Source organism: Diabrotica undecimpunctata, chromosome 3, assembly GCF_040954645.1.
Source record: "Diabrotica undecimpunctata isolate CICGRU chromosome 3, icDiaUnde3, whole genome shotgun sequence".
Lineage (NCBI taxonomy): Eukaryota > Metazoa > Arthropoda > Insecta > Coleoptera > Chrysomelidae > Diabrotica > Diabrotica undecimpunctata.
The window spans coordinates 135313282-135330654 of NC_092805.1; the positions used below are offsets into that span (position 1 = coordinate 135313282).

At 34.4% G+C, this 17373-nt stretch overlaps 1 protein-coding gene across 1 annotated transcript in view; it reads left to right on the plus strand.

The window, feature by feature from the left end:
- Positions 1-16249, plus strand: part of LOC140437446 (dyslexia-associated protein KIAA0319-like protein) — a 45987-nt gene extending 29738 nt beyond the window's left edge. Inside the window, exons 9-11 of the mRNA XM_072526983.1 lie at positions 125-540; positions 2392-2857; positions 4770-16249. Coding sequence (XP_072383084.1) covers positions 125-540; positions 2392-2857; positions 4770-4924 — 1037 coding nt within the window. The 3' untranslated portion in view covers positions 4925-16249. The remainder of the gene's footprint in view (positions 1-124; positions 541-2391; positions 2858-4769) is intronic.
- The last annotated feature ends 1124 nt before the right edge of the window (positions 16250-17373 follow it).

Consider the following 17373-nt stretch of genomic DNA (forward strand, 5'->3'; position numbering starts at 1 on the left):
AGCAAACTTATTTAAATAAATTGTTGGTTTGTTTTATCCCAATGCTGTTGAATTGTTCCAATAAATTTTGTTTTTCTTTTCTTTTTAAGGGTTTTTCTATACAGGCCTAATTATGTCTTTTCAGATAAAAACCAAAAACCAACAGCTGACGCTGGAAAAGACTTCGAGGTCGAGCTTCCCAAAAACATCATCATGTTAAACGGTTCAAATTCAAAGGATGATTGGGCCATCGTCAGATGGAAATGGGACAGGAACGCAAATTCTCTAGCTATTGGCAATATTGCCGAAAAAACGGATGAATCTCCCGTTCTAATTTTAACAGATCTCGCAGTGGGAAAATACATCTTTAATTTGACTGTGTACGACGAGCAAGGATTATCCGATACAGATTCTGTGTCAGTGATTGTTAAAAATGACCCAAAAGTGTTTTATTTTGTGGAATTAACGGTGGATTTAAATGCGCAGACCTTAACGCAAGCGCAGTATGATTCTCTGATAGGTAAATTGGCTTTGCTTGTCAAAAATGGATCAAAGTTACAGGTAAGAGTTCTGTGATATATAATATTGTTATCTTACATTGCTCTAATAAGTGAATCGTTCTGCAGTTTTTTTCTGTATTATGATTTCAATATTTTTGCATGTCTTATTTTTTATCACGTGATTTATATTTTCTACATCATTCTTGATTCTTCCCTTCTACGTCTGCTAGTAAGTCATCAAATTGTGTAACTATCTTAGTCATACTTTGACTCATTAAATATTAAAAATATAAGACATATTAAGTTTAATCTTCAAAGTACTATACGAGATCTAGCAATTAAGTTCCAAGACTGATTGTTTTAATAACACCTGTGACGCGAGAAGAATGAAAGGGGCGAGGTTTAGAACTGTGTATATTCTTTGACCTCGGATAAAAATTTCGAGCTGCAACAAACCGTTTCTTTCTAATCGAAAAATAACGAAGGTGAAAAAATTGTTCGCGTCGAAAAAATGGATAAAAAATTAAAGAAACAATGAACTTTTTGGTAAAACTGTATAAAAAAGAACTGTAGAGTTCGGAGAAATCCGCGGCGGAAAGCTATGAAACTGTACGGAGGGTTTACGGGGATGATTGCACATTTTTTTGAGGGATAGAGAGTGTTTTTGAGGGGTACAAACGTTATAAGGAGGGGTGAGAGGATGTTAAATATGACGAGTGGTCTGTGACGTTCAAAAAGTGACCGAAATGCATTATAAAAGACTTAGCCCCAAGCGGCAATCCATGCAATGTAAGACTTCAAACTCTCTGAGTCAAACAAGCAAAGATGGGCAAGTCCAAATTCAATGCGATGTTGACTGTTTTCTTCGATATATGGGGTGTAATTCACATGGAATGGCTACCAAAGGTCAGACAGTTAATCAATATTACTATTTGGAGGTTTTACGAAAATTCCCAAAAAATTCCGAAAAAGAAGACCCGACATGTGGAAAAAGTCCCGGATGCTCCATCACGACACTGCGCACTCTCTCAAGGACTTTTTGAAGAAAAATTAGGTCGCAATCATGGAGCAGCCGCTCTATTCGCCAGATTTAGCAAAGACGACTTCTGTCCCAAACATCAAATTCTGATAGAAAGGAACTCTCCACGAGTCATTATAGGAGGTAAAACAAAAATCGGCGCAACTACTCAACGGCCTGTCGGAAAATAACCTGCAGTACTGTCACACAGTGGAAGATGTCACACAGTGGAAGATTCGCATAGGGCGCTGTAGGGATGCGGATGGAGCGTATATTGAAAAGCAAAAAATGGAAAAATTTTAAAAATCTAAATAAAGATGTTATACCAACAGTCCCAGAACTTAATTGCCAGACCTCTTATAACGTGCATGTGCCACCATCTTGTTATCCTTTTGGATATTTCTGGAGCGCATAGACACTATATTTTTCTTTTCATTACTTAGCAGCAGTTCAAAACTGATATTAGCAGATAAAAATCGATCATTTCACGTAACTAGAAAAATTCAGTGGCATTTCTTAAATGTCACTTGTTCTGGTTTCACATTTTCTTGAACAATAAATAAAAAAAATAACGCAGAAAAGACTTCGTTCACAAAAAGAAAAATGCTCCTGTTACGCCAGAACGATTTACTTTCCGTCGAAGGCGGTTTTGCAACGGGAAAATATAATAATTGGATCTATAACTTGCTAAAATATCCATCCAGCTTCCGGGATTTGACTTTTCCTGATTTTTTTTATTCTCAAATCATTGAAAGTTGTGGCCGGAAACTTTTTCGGTTATGATAAAGAAGTATTGGATGATTGGAATAGTTTTCAACCTCCGATTATTGAAGATTATTTGTACAAAGTGTATTGAATGCATCCAAGACTACATAGAGAATATATATGTTTTAGGTTAGAAGTGTCCGTCCTTCCAAGGTAACAGGAAACGCCCTCATTACCTTCTACGTAGATGACTCCACCGGCAAACCAACCCCCGCCAACGATGTGGTTCATTATCTCCGTCAAAAACTACGCGTCGACGCCAGTCTTTTAGGTTTTTCAGTCGAAAAACTTCAAACCAGCATCTGTCAGAACAACTGCTCTGGACACGGCGTTTGCGACGAATTGACGAGGAAATGTAAATGCGAAGCTTTTTGGATGCAGGACATGTTTAAAGTTTATCTCAAGTTTGAAGGAGACTCTGACTGCAGTTGGAGCATATTATACGTGGTGTTAGGTGTAGTTTGTGGTATTTTGTTGTTCGTCGGCACTCTATGGGGAACGGTGCATCTATGCTATACCTTCTGTATAAAAAGGAACCGTAACGGCAAACCTACGACGTATAAACTTATCGAAGACACGGAAGATGTACCATCATGTAAGTATTAGGTTAGGTGACTGATTTTTTCTAAATTTTATCATAGTATCATAGTTACATCTCACTGACAACTGTCTACCTTTGTCAGTTAACGATTCTGTGAAATTGTTTGAAGCCAGTAGAAGATAACAATTATACATCTAGGAAAGAACTTAAAGTTTAGAATTGTACTTTAACTACTAATTTATTGTACTTTAATTACTAATAACGAAAGCAATCTTCTAAACGAGGTGTACAAGCCAACCAGTACCCACTAGCTTTTGTCTATGAACTGTATCGTACGCCTTCTAAAGATCTCTAAATACCAAATGTAGCCTTTTCGCCTTGCCCTATTTCTCTATCAACTGTCTCAAAACAAACGAGACATCCGTCGACGTCGTCCTCCTTCCTGGCATAAACCTAAACTGTTCTCCTCCTCCTCCTCAGTCTTAATCCCTTTTGGGATGTGGTGACACCATCAGGCCTTTACAGTTTTTTCACTATTTCTCTCCATCCTTCTCTGTCCTGGGCTAGTTGTTCGGCTTCATGTAACCCTTGATTAATCAGTATTTTTGTTTGATCTACCCAACGGCTTGGAGATCTTCCCCTAGGTCTCTTTCCTTTTGTTTAAGCAATTTATCCTTTACTTTAAGTTGTTCTAATATCGATACGTTAGTGCGATGATCAATCCAGGATATTCTCAACATGCGGCGGTATACCCACATTTCAAAAGCGTCCAGTTTATTTTTATCCGCTTTCTTTAAGGCCCACGTTTCGAATGCACATGTCGCTATGGGAAAAATGAGCGCCCTTACCAGCCTTAGTTCTGAGTGTATTGTTATGCTAGAATTTTTCCAAATTGCTACCAGTTTCATCATAGCTGTTCTAGCAATAATCAACCTTCTACGTATCTCTCTGTTACACCCTCCGTCATTTGTTATTAGGGACCCCCGGTATATGAAACTATTTACTACTTCAAAGCCCCCAATTTCTTTAATGTGTTGAAGATTATTCCGAGCTCTGTCTATTATCATGATCTTTGTCTTACTCCTATTTAGCTGTAGTCCATATGTTTTGTTTTTTTTTCTCCAGACGTCTCATTATGTCTTCCATTTCTTCTTGATTTGCCGCGTGTCATCAGCATATCTCAAGTTACTGATTTTTTGACCTTCTTGATTTGCCGCGTGTCATCAGCATATCTCAAGTTACTGATTTTTTGACCTCCTACTGATATTCCACACTTCCATCCGTCTACTACCTTTCGCATAATGTGTTCGCTGTAGACATTAAACATAGTTGGCGAGATTATGCATCCCTGCCTGACACCTGCCTCTGTTCTGAAATGATCGGAATGGGCGTTGTTTATTTTTACTGTGCACTTATTATTTTCATATAGACTTCTGATTAGTTGAATTAAGTGGTGGGGTGTTCCCATTTCCGCTAGTAGAACCATAGCTGCTGCCATTTGACTGAGCATAGGAGTATTGAATTCACGAGTTTTTTCGATTAGCTGTCTGACATTAAGGATGTGTTCTCTTGTGCCTTTTCCTGGGACAAATCCCGCTTGTTCTTCTGATATCTGAGGCAATAGAAAAGCTTTTAGTCCTTCGTGTATTACATGAACTAGAACCTTGCTTGCATGGGATATTAGGGTTACCGTTCTGTAGTTGCTGCAATCTAGCGGAGTTAGCAAATGTTAATTGTGTGCGACATTAACTTAATCGTTATATAAAAACTTCCTACTCGTCTCGTAAAATATCACTTTCGGAACTTGTTACGTAAATTACTATTTCTGACATTCCATACATGACATCTCGATCATTCTAGACTTCTTTAATATGTCTTCTTTTTTATCAAGGGACTTTTCTATATAGAATAAATCTCATGGAACTGCTGCAACAATACTAATTAATAAAGTATTATGTTTTTTTAGATACATCGAAAAAAGCCAACTTCTCGGACAGCGATACCGATTCTGACGTAGTCTTCGAATCCCGATCGAAGCCTCCACGTTTTTCGGACACGAGAAACGGTCACAAACCGAGCAGAAACGGGTTTCCGAAAGGGGGACGAAGGATAAAAACTTAGTATAAGTATTTATTAGACGGTATGCGCCAAGTTGATAACGATTTTCACTTTCCTATTTAGTAATGTGATTTTTATTTATTGTGATTCTATTTTAAACATACTTTTTATGTTGATCTATACTGAATTATTGTTATTTTAGATTTTTACGAAAAGATAAACTTTTAGTCTAAATGTTTACGTACGTAAGTAAATTGGACATTTTGGTTCATTAGTAAAGTTCTATATCTCAGTAGCAAGTACAATATGTGATTAATAATATTTCTTTTAAAGATGTGTTCCGGTTTCTATACCGGTGTTAACGAGTGTCATTATGCAATTCGGGAGACCCAATCTCCCACCATACTAGTGTCCATCGACGAAGTCAATTATCTCTCGAATTCGAATTCAATGCGCATGTCTTTTCTATGTTAGCAATCTACTAATAACTAAACTATTCACATGGAAGTGAGTTATTGAACCGACAGTATTTTTTAGCTTCCTAATTAAGTAATTACTAGAAAATAGTGGTACAAGAAAATATGTAGCTATAATCGTTTTCATCGTTCTTGGCGTGTGCGTGTAAAAACACTTGCAATAAGTTGTTTCCATCTGTCTTTCCTTGTCTAAGCTCGATTCGATTACCTCCTCCAGTGGTGGAGCAAATTGTAGCATGTCAAACGAAATAATAGTTATAAAAGAAAATTATAAATTATTTTTCATTAAATTTCTAATAACGGAATATACGTATAAATTGCGAAGAAGTATTTTTCTAACTTGCAGTACAATAGGACAGGATATAACGAAAAGTACATTTTAAAAGGATTTTGAAATATACCCAAAAAAGTGTTAATTATTTAACCCACTTTAATTAAAAAATGATACAGATTTTTTAAGTTTTAAGCACTGTAGCGAATTCTGAACTGTTACAACGTACTGACCTTGATTAATTAGCTAATCAGTCAGCGTCTTCACTGGAACTGTCTTCATCATTGGAATCTTCCGCCAAATCGATGATAATCCTACTTTCATTTTCATCATATGTGACCATTTTTGCCCAGTCGTCCTGAATTAATTTTTCAGTATGGTTAACACAACTCGCCCACACTGCAGGTGTTGCCTCAGCTAATGCATCGCCCCAAACTTTTTTCACTGTTTCATCTCCACGTCCATGTTCTCCAATATGACGATCATAGTATTGTTTAGAAATGCCCCAGACCAACTCAATCGGATTATATTGACAGTGATATGGAGGCAATCTCAAAACCTGATGCTCATGTTCTTGGAGTAGCTCGTCTATAACGTACCTGGTATTTTGTGGTTTATTCTGGCGACAAAGACTCAATAGCTCTGTCTTGTCCGAATCGTCGTCAAAAATTATTTTTTTCGCTCGTAACAATTCTTGTAAGTCCGATTTTTTCCAACTGGCATTCGGTAACTTTTCTACTCGTATTAAAGAGCTATGGTATGAGGCATTATCCATAATAATTAGAGATGGTTCCTCCAACATTGGTATCAGCTTTTCGGAGACCCACTTTTTAAAAGACTCTTTATCCATAGAATCATGATAGTCTGCACTCTTCGATTTCGTAGAAAACAGTAATCCAGCATCTTTAACAAATCCTTGCCTACTTCCGGCATGTAAAACAACAAAGCGTTTACCTGTATTTTCGTGTCCTTTTCTGATGCTTTTCACACAGTCATCTTGCCAAGTACGTTTATATGCCCCTTATAGGAATATCCATGTTTCATCTAAAAAAACGAACTGAAGTGGGCTTGGACTTAAAAAATTTCTCATATAATGCCTCAAAAAATACAGTCGTTTGGAGACAATACATGGTTTCTCACATTGCACTCGTCTACTATTTTCTAGTTTGTATGAAAACCCACAATTTTTCATAAGACGCCACAAACTTCTATCAGAACCGTCATAGAGATGCTTGTTTCTTAATTGTGTATTTAGAACTTTAATTGTAACGTGCTCTCCTTTTTATTTCATGCCATAAAGTACATTTCTAATCTCTCCTTTTATAGTATCGCTGACATCATTAGTCTTTTTTTTGTACATTACGTGACTCTCCTGGTGTAGTAAGAGCTGCCCCTGTCTTGTATTCACTCTTTATTCTTGTCACTTTGCGAAGACTGATTTTCAAAGCGTCCGCTACTCGTTCATGTACCGATGATAACGAAAGCAAAGGTCCGTTTTTTTCTTTTTTAAAATACTCCAATAAATGAACTACACATTGTCGCATTTCTCCTGTTATCGTTTTTCCCGGCATTTTTTTTATTAAATAGAACAATTAGTTATTCACAACAACAAGTAAAAGTGTTCGGAACAAATTCCAGCAATGACTGACTAAAATCGACTAAAACAACATAAAATATCAATGGTAATTGCTACAATTATAAACCTATTAGCCAGCTCATTCAAGAACAATGCCACAAGTCATTATTGCAATGGGTATCGGAAGAGAGAGAGTTAATTTATAATAAACTGGAATTTTTAAGGTGTCGCGAGTATTATTTTATGTAATGGAATTCCACACAGAAAGAGCTCAAACTATTAATTAATTAAAAACTGTTTACTTATAAAAACTATTTCATCAGCTACTTCAAACCTGCACAGATCCGGGTAACATGTTAAAAAAAACACGTCACTGCCAGCTATCTGTATTCGTAAAGAGGCCGAACTTATCACCGACACCGTATCGGCCAAACGCATCGGTGTTATTGCTACAATACTGGGAGACGTGAGTGGTCTCTTCATTCCCTTCTCATCGCACTTTACCATGACGAACGTGACAAACACAATTGAATTACGCATCTGTGTATCAGAGAGAGAGTCGAATATTAAAAATTCCGTAGTAGCTTATTTCAGGCACACGCCAAGAACGATGAAAACGAGTATAGAAGCTCCCAAATTGTGAACTGTTTAGAAAGTTCGCGGTGCTAAAACCTGATACTGTTAATTAAAAACAATTCTGACGTGCAAAAGGTAAACAAATGTTAATTTATGACATTAGTTGCTTACTTGGATTCACTACATCTTTTGTGATCGATAGAGAACCATATATCTATATCTGCTGGTTTTTGTAAAGACTATCGAAAAATATGTATTGAATATATTATAACATATTGTGTAGAATATACGTTATTAAAGTGATCTAAAGAAAAATCTTAAATCACCAGGAACTAAAAATCATTAAGAACTTCTATGGACACCAAATAAAAGCAGCAAAGCTTGAAAACAACGAAATTGAACGCTGCGTACCGATTCCTACGCAGTCGATTATGTAATCTTAAAATTATATTACAGAAGGCACAAATGGAGAATAGTAGGATGATAAATATTTTTTCTATTTTTATTCGAATCTCTAATTTCACGAATTTAGAAGGACCAGAGACCGACAGCTTTTTAAACGATAAGAAAGCGGAAATTTAATGAGACATAATAAGTAAGAATTTCTACAAGATATTGAACTTTACTATTTTACTGTTATGTGCGTTTGTTTTATTTGGGTAAATCATTCCAGAAAAGGAAGATAGTTTGATAAGTGTAACTTAATCCGTCTGTAAAAAGGGTTTGTTAGACAAAGAGCTCTTTAAAAATAATTTTTTAGTTTTTTAACGCTACTAGATCTGCCTAAGTGCATCAATTTAATTTCCAAAGCTATTGTGGCAAATAATAAACTAAAACTTGTACTTGGCTCAAATGTACCAGTGTTGTAGATCATATCGAGAGTGTTATGCTTAATTTTTATTTTAATAATAGTCTCAATATTAATCGATCTTTGAAAATATGAATTTAAATTGAAAGAGTTATTCAATTCAAATTGACTTCCATCTTCTTCACCGCAACTATTAAACCTCTAGCTCAATGGCTCGCGTAATTAGATTATGCCTCCTAGTACATGATTAATGTGTTTCAATATAACCTATTCAATTTCCAAGAATTAATGGAATATATGCGTGGGTACCCAGGGTTAATAAATTTGATGTTTTTATGGTAAAGTATTTTGAGTTATTTAAGATTATAGAATAGATTGTAATGTCGCCTCCTTTGTCGTATACCGAATATCGTTGCCACATTAACTGCATGTCTAGTTGTCCCTAGCAATTAGTATACAGGGAGAAAACCGGGACTGACCGTGATTCGACTTTCCCTAGTAATTTTGCCTTACAATCTATCATCTCATTAAGTATTCTCAACTGAAACAAAATATCAAATAATACCGCAACAATGGTACAAAGATTATGACCTAGAAATCAATAATCCATAAAATATATTAAATGCTGCATATACCCTCGAATGGTTTAATGCTTGCGTTAAAGGAGACAGGAGAAAAAGATTAAATCAAAAGAATAAACGTTCAATACAATAATTATTTTTATATTTTTTTTTTGTACTTAATTTTACATCTTTCATTTATACTTTAAAAGCTACTTAGGCGACGATCTTTTAGTTAATAAATTGATTATTCTAATCGGTTATATATACTGGGGTGCAACTGCAAAATAAACGCCATCTAATCATTCACCAATCAATTTTTAAAGGCTGTTCATATTATTTTTAGTGTTCATTTTTCTAGATTAATAATTAATTAGTGTGCAGTATGTTTTGTCTAATATTGTTATATATGTTTGGATGACGTTTGTTTTGTCTGTTATATACGGTGTTTGGATTTATGCCAAAGATATTTGGGAATATACTGTTTTGGAAAACTGTTCAAGAAACACACTAAGTAAATATCTAACATCAGTATTATTACATATTAGATAATTTTTGAAATACTATGCTGGAAAGGGCGAAATAAGAAGAAAGGGACGAAGATAAATCAATGTGTTTAAAAAAATACTACTCCATGCCTTACGATGAATACATTATTTACAACTACTTTATAGAAGGAAAGGTGACAAAAGGAGAAAAAATTCGGCAAAAACAGTCACATGCGATGTCTACTGATAATTCTGGATTGTTCAAATGGAGCCCTGATCCTATTACCTTCCTTGTATACCGTTCGCCCAATAAAGAGCAGAGTGCACCACTATACCGTTATGCTTATCTAGCCGTCTAAAAGGAGAGCGTTGTAAAACAGGAAATAGAACATTTTTACCTCAAAACAATGTTCCAAAATATAGTATATTCCCAAGACAAAAGTTGTAATTATATTTGAAATAGAGGTAATTACGTGTGCCAGGTCAATTGCGAATACAGTGTTTACCAAATTTCTAGTCTATTTAAACACGGTAAAAATGACAAATTCATCGGTAAAAATTGAGTTACTGTGATATTTGTTGAATTCACATAGATCTAGTACCTTCCCACCCTATGATATTTCTTCGATTTGTTAATGCAGAGCTTTCCTATTAATATAAACTAATTGAGACATTTCAAATACTCTACTTTTATTTTTTTAAAGTTTAATCCAAGATGCTAAACCTGAAAAGACAAGGGAACAAACTGTTATATAACTCTCGGGCGGATCTAGGACAGATCTAGTTAATTCATTACTAATTCTGGTGGGTTGACAGTTCGGAATAGTACAGTAAAGGCCAATTTTGGTGAACCAACAAATATTCACAAATTAAATACAATCGGAGGCTTTTAAAGGCAAAGTCGAAAAATTAACTAGTCGTGTTCTGGGTTTGTACCGTGACGTATTTGGACGTCCCGTATGTAGGTCCATCTCAACGTTTCGCTACTTTTGTAGGTAGTTTTAGCAGAAGCAAGGAAGGAGCTTGGTCACGTTAACTCGAATACTCAACATACCAGAAGCGAAAAACTACAGCCAGGAGATGGATTCACATTTATGATATGATATACAATGAGCAATAATACAATATTGAAATCGCTTGACTAGCTGAAACACACTGGCTAGGAGAGGCCCATTTCAAAACACAAAATAGCAATTGTGTCTACTTCTCTGTCAGTGAGACCCAGAATTTCACTGGTGTAGCTATTTTGATTACACCAAGATCACAAAAATCAGTTCTTGAATTCCAAGCTGTTAAAATAATTCTCCTCAAACTAGAAGCCAAACCGCACAACTTCAACATCATTTAAATTTATTCGCCAAAAATTACTGCAGACGACACAAAAATAGAAGAATTGTGCGAAAAACTACAGACCACTATTCAAAATATTACGAATAAGGATTTAAGCTTAATCTGTGGCGATTTTAACGATAAAGTCAGCAACACCACACAAAATGACAACTTAAAGGACATATGTATTTGGAAAATTCGGCATAGGTGAAAGAAGATCGATTAGAGAATGAATTCGCCTTTACTAACACCTACTCTATCATGAACACCCTATTTAAGCACCACATACGAAGACTCTTGTTTGGGAATCAACAATCCAAACGGTGAGAACCTGTCCTGGGGCGATATGTCGATCAGACTATATTCCCTTGTAGCCAAAATAAAGCTTAAACTTAAAGCCCGCGATAACCGTACAGAGACAAAGAAGTTAATAATAAGAAAAATTGAAGACCTTCTCCGAGAAGTAGAAAAAAACTCTACCCTTTATTCTTAACGGTGCAGTACATCTAAGGAAATATGGGAAGCTGTCAAACATTGTGTCAACTACAATAGTTAAAATATTTTGGACATGGCACGAGATCAGACACAGACAATATGTACCTAGATACTCATCATTCAAGGAAAGGTAGAAGACCGAGGACCACGAGGAAGATCTTCAACGGGATGGATTGACCAAATCACAGGAAGTTGAAAAAGACCTGTTCATGACCACTACATTCCCTCCAGAGGGACAAGACTGAACAGAGAGATAAAATGATCAAGTCGATTAATACCAGATATAAATAATTATATTTGATAATATCCCGATGTTTTATATTCGCCTAATTAAATATCTAGGTCCTTTCTATCAGTTTGGTATGGTAACGAATAGATATATTGCAGACATCCCTCTTATCCTTCCACTTTGCTACATATATAACATAGTGTCTTCTCCAGATGCTATGTGACTTCCCTATGGTTATTTTCATATTCAACAAATGTCACGAGGACGAATTACATAATAAATGCTAGAGTTGATTGAAAAATTCTTATGTGACCGATATATAATTTGTTTTTCGTACAACCTGATTGATGCTGTTTAGTTTTTGATAGAAATAAGAGCAAGTGTAAAAGTAAAAACATATGTAAATCATTTTCAAGTATACAATATAAGAATTTTTCTAAAAACCTCCCTCTATTGGTTAAAACTAAAATTTAGGGCTGGTTAATTTGTTAAGTATACATTATATACTTTGATAAAATTGATTACTTATCGAAGGGATAACTGAGGGTGCCAAAATTATTTGAAGTATGTATACATTTTCTTTGGTAACTATGTGTTTTATAGTTTTCTTAACTATTAACCAAAAGCTGCACGTGGCTTCTCAAGATTGCAATTTTATTTGAAATGAATACCATATTATTTCACAAACTAATAAAACAAACTTGAGCGGTGAAATAATCTAAAAGTTTCCATTATATAAATTAAAATACTGAAAATTTTGTCTTTTAATGGTATTCGTCATTACTTTGGAAAAGTTATTATGTAGATAAAAGCACTAAGCACTTTTACACTAAGGATATTTCATGAGGTTTAGCTAATTGTTGCAATGTGGCTAAGATTTAGAAAACTTACGACGAGGAATTGAAAAAATTAAAAATACAATGAGCTTTGAAATGTTCTAGCTAACTCGTCAATGAACTTAGAGATAAGAAGTAAGTATTTTTATTCTAATACGAGGGCTACAATTATTATTTTTTTACTATTTTCTCGTTTAAAAATAAAACATGAAATATAAGTTCACTTTTCTTTAATAATATGGTCTTACTTTCTAATAAAATTACGGTTTTCTTCAAAAAGAAAGATGGAGTATTATAAACTTACTATTTAATATTACTTACACGGGGTGGTCCTTAAGTAATTGTACAAATATGCAAAAACAGTAGATTCTACGCCGCTTTAAAATATTACGATTTAAGCCAACTTGCTTTAATAAAATGTTGATATTAAGAAAGGTACAGGGTGTTGAAAGTTGAAATTAAAAATTTTATTTTTCACCATACCTTTCATGTTTGTGGACATTTATATATACTCATTTATTACTTGGGGTTTGAATATGAGGAATTATAATTTGGTGCATACTTTGATGTAGCTGATACAGGATATAAATTTGCGCTTAACCTTTTTGCTATTTAAGTTTTGTTAAATTTTTGTTAAAAAATAATAAAGATACATTATTTCAACAAAAAAAAAGATATACCTGTGAATAACTTCAAAACTCAACAGTTTTCGAGATAATCCCATTTTATAAATCAGCTGCGTAATTCTGATTTAACGCAATTACTTTAAGCAACGAAGGAAACATAGACAGAAACACCAATACCTCTGAATTTTGGTAATACCTTTAACTAAAGTTGCTATTTTCCGAAAAGTTAAAGAAAAAATAGTATACGCTAATATTTTTTACATACATCAGTAGGATAATTAATAAAGTGTTATAGGATTTGACATGAAACATTTTACGTTTTATATTAAATTAAAGTCATAATAAAATACATTTTATTTACAAACAAAATTAAGAAATAGTTAAACTGAATAACAGTAAACTTTTTGTCAAAGTAAGTTTTCTATATATCCACCATTTTCTTGAATGCTTGAGTGTTTGTGGGATACTTGTAGTCACGTTCTTTCATTGCGCCACATACACCAAAATCGAGCGGATTAAATTCTGGACTACGTGGTAGCGAAGGAAAATGGCTACCATGACCAATGCTGTGTTCAGGAAAGTTGGTATTTAAGTATGTTCTCACTTCCCTCGTATAATGTAAGTGCAAACCATCTTGCATAAACCACATATTTTGCCTTAAGTTTAATGGCAATTCATCCAACAAACCAATAATTCAGTGTCCCAGAACTTATTGTTCCTTAAATTAAAAACACCACGGCGTGTACATGTAGCTTCGTCCGAAGATAATACTCTATCGACGAAGGAATGGTCAAGATTTTGCATGTTTCGGATATCATTTGCAAGTCTGCATCTTAAAGGTAAATCTGCTGGAAATAGTACACAGCTGTAAAATGGTAAGGGTGAAAATGCTTACGGTGTAGGGATTTTAGAACTGATGTTTTGCTGATTCCTACCGCTAAAGATAAACGTCGTGTACTTACTTGAGAATCATCCTCAACGCGAAGTTGTCACGTTTAGGGCGAAATTAACCACTTTAGCCTAAATTCCAAAATATATGTTTATATGTTTATAGCCTGTTTGAGTATCTTCCTCAATATTCCCTTTTTGAAGCACGCCCGTTAAAATGTTGCTGACAATAAGTAACAATCATATCTCTCATATCAATATTAGAAAAAATATTATGTCTTGGTATTTTCTATTTTTCTTTAGACAACTGATTTATCTTGTCTTTCTAACAAGACTTATTTTTAGTTGTGAAAAGCATTCGTGACATGAGCCTACTATGTTAAATACATTAAATAATATTGGGTTTGTTTAACGATAACATCAAAACTGGTTTCAAATAAAATGTTTAGCAGCCGTAACGAACCATTTTGTGGTGTTACATAACCATTTTTGAGCTGTTTTTATAAGAATAAACTATTAATTATGCTTATTCCAAAGGTATTCAGTACACAGTTAAGAATTATTATGCAACTGATTTGTAAAATGCTATTATCTCGAAAACTGTTGAGTTTTAAAGTTATTAACAGGTATGGTTTTTTTTTGTTCAAATAATGTATCTTATATATTTTTTTGACACAAATAGCTATAACTTAAGGAGCAAAAAACGCAAATGTATGCCACATATTATGAGGCATGCTCTATCAGCTGCATCAAATTATAATTTCTCGTACTCAAAGGCCCCCAGTTATAAATTTTTATACATAAATGTCCACATACGTGAAAGTTATATATAGCGAAAAATAAAATTAATTAATGTATCTTTCTTAATATCAACATTTTATTAAAGCAAGTCGGCTGAAATCGTAATATTTTAATGTATAGAATCTACTATTATTTTTTATACAATTACTTAAGGACCACCCTGTATACCGGAGGTGGAGAGTTGAAACAAATTGGAGATATTTGAGATGTATGTAAGGATCTTGAAAATCTCTTAGAAGGAAAAAATAACTAACCCGAAATTACTCCAACGAGTAAACAAACAAAAATGGGCAGCATTGTCAGTCAATTTAAAGTACATTTTACACCTGAAGATAAATACCAATCGCTATAGTTGAGTAAACAAGGAAAAAATCAGGCAAACGTAGCATTGAAGTGTTGAAAAACCTAAGACAATTGTTTCGTTCAAGTTCCTCTTCAAATCCGCTTCGAGAGTTAAAATTGCCATGATCATAACCAACCTTCATAGAGGAGCTGGCAACTAAAGAATACTAAGATAAGCGTTAACAAAATGATTAGAACTCCTTGGACAAAATTCAAAAGGTTTCATTGAAATTAACTAAATATATTCATAAGTAAAATTCAATCTACGATTCGTAAGGTCCGAAAAATCTGATCTAAAATAAAATACCAAATTAACAGGTAGAATAAGAAAAGGTTTTTCATTGAGTATACAACTAGATATTAACCTTAACGCTTATAGAGTTTTAAAAAGCAAAGTTTCTAGTTTGTAAAGATAAAGAATAATATAAAATTAAATTTTAAGAATATTTAGCTTACTAATGATTTATTTATTAAAAAAAATGTATTTTAAAATTGGCATTTTGTCTGGAAGAGGAAAATTCATTTATAAGGTGACAATAGGTGAGCTAAGTGAGTGGTGAGCTAAGTGCTAAGGTGAGGTAAGTCTTGCTTTACGCGAAGCGAATTGTTTACTTAGCTAACTACAGTACTGCATTTCTAAATTCAGTATGCTAGATAAATTGTTTCAAGAACTTAAAGATACCTGGTAAAGTTGTTTGGGTTTAAGATTTCCTCTGCAAGAACGTAAGCGTTTACTGCGCAAGTTCCAGTACTTGATCACTAAGTTCAGTGCGTTACATACATTATTTCAAGACCTTGGTACAAACATTTATTTAAAAAGTTTATATTACTATCAACTTTCATATCTACTAACAAAACAAAACCTTACTTAAAGTATTGGTTGACATTCCGTACCATTTTTAGCATGTAACTTACCTGTTTGAACGTGTTGATGTAAATAACAAGTGAACTACATTATTACATATTTTTGACACGAATTGGTGTTAACAATAGTGATTTTATTTTGATGTTAGATTGTGAATTTTTCTTTTCTTTTTAGATGTGAAACTATTAGATGTAAAGAGTACTTAATATAATTAATGCTCTAGTGTTGTGTTTTATTTATTACATTTTTTTGTTAATTATCCAAATATGGTTAATATACAGAACTAAACATATTTTTTACACCAATAAAACGTTAAAAAATTATAAACAAGACAATCTGACAAGAGTTCAGCATTTTCACAAAACCAAATGAATATTGCCAAATATCAGGTTGAATTCTTTTGTTCGGGTAAACATTGGACCAGTTGAGTCTCCCGAAAGAGATATCTGGCGTGTGTTGGATTCAGAGTAAAAGTGCATTTCTCCTCTTGGAAGTCGTGCTCTCGGGTGTGTCCATGATACCCTGCCTTCCGTCCAAAACCATCCTCAGACACGAATGCTGGGCTAGGGCTAGTCTTGTTTAGACTGTCTTTCTACTCGTCTCCTTAGCGTTTATGTCTGCTGTCGTTCCCTTTCTAGGATATCTCTCTTTTTATTATTTTAGTTATTGTTTCCAGAATTTCTTTGGGATAATTTTCTCCTTTTCCGGCCACTCTCATTATATTATTAGCCTTGACTTAACCCAACCTTGTCTCGTTCTTGAACTTTATGCAATCGAGCACACAGTGTTCCGCCGTGTTGTTCACCCCGCAGTCTACGCAGTTGCAGTTTTTTTCTTTCCTATCTTTAGGAAAGAGGTAGGTAGGATCTGAGGGATCCATGCGTCGTACGGAACTGTGTAAAGAAGTAGTTAGTCTCCCTATGACTATATCCTACCCAGTCTCTCATGTCCGGTATGATTATTTTTTTTTTCTTCCCACTCTTCTTGCCATTTCGCGTTGGTCACCCTTTCTCGTCTGCTTTGTCGTTTTCACTCATGCCATACGTGATTGCTCTTTCCCTCGCTAGTAGGTGAATTGGTGGCACCTCTGCTTTCGATTGAAAGGCAACTGACCCAACAGGGTCTTTCTCTGAGCCTTCTCTAGAATACTCCTATATTTTTGTGTGGTGGAATGGACCACTTCTACAAGAAATCTTCTACATGTCCCTGGACCTTCTACGTTTGGCATGGTCTTTGTTAGCGATGCTGTTCATTGATCGACTTTTTTCGCGATATGTATTACGTGTTCACCGAAGCTCTGTTTGGTGTCCAGTATTATGTCCATGGGCGATGGACAAAGAGGTTAT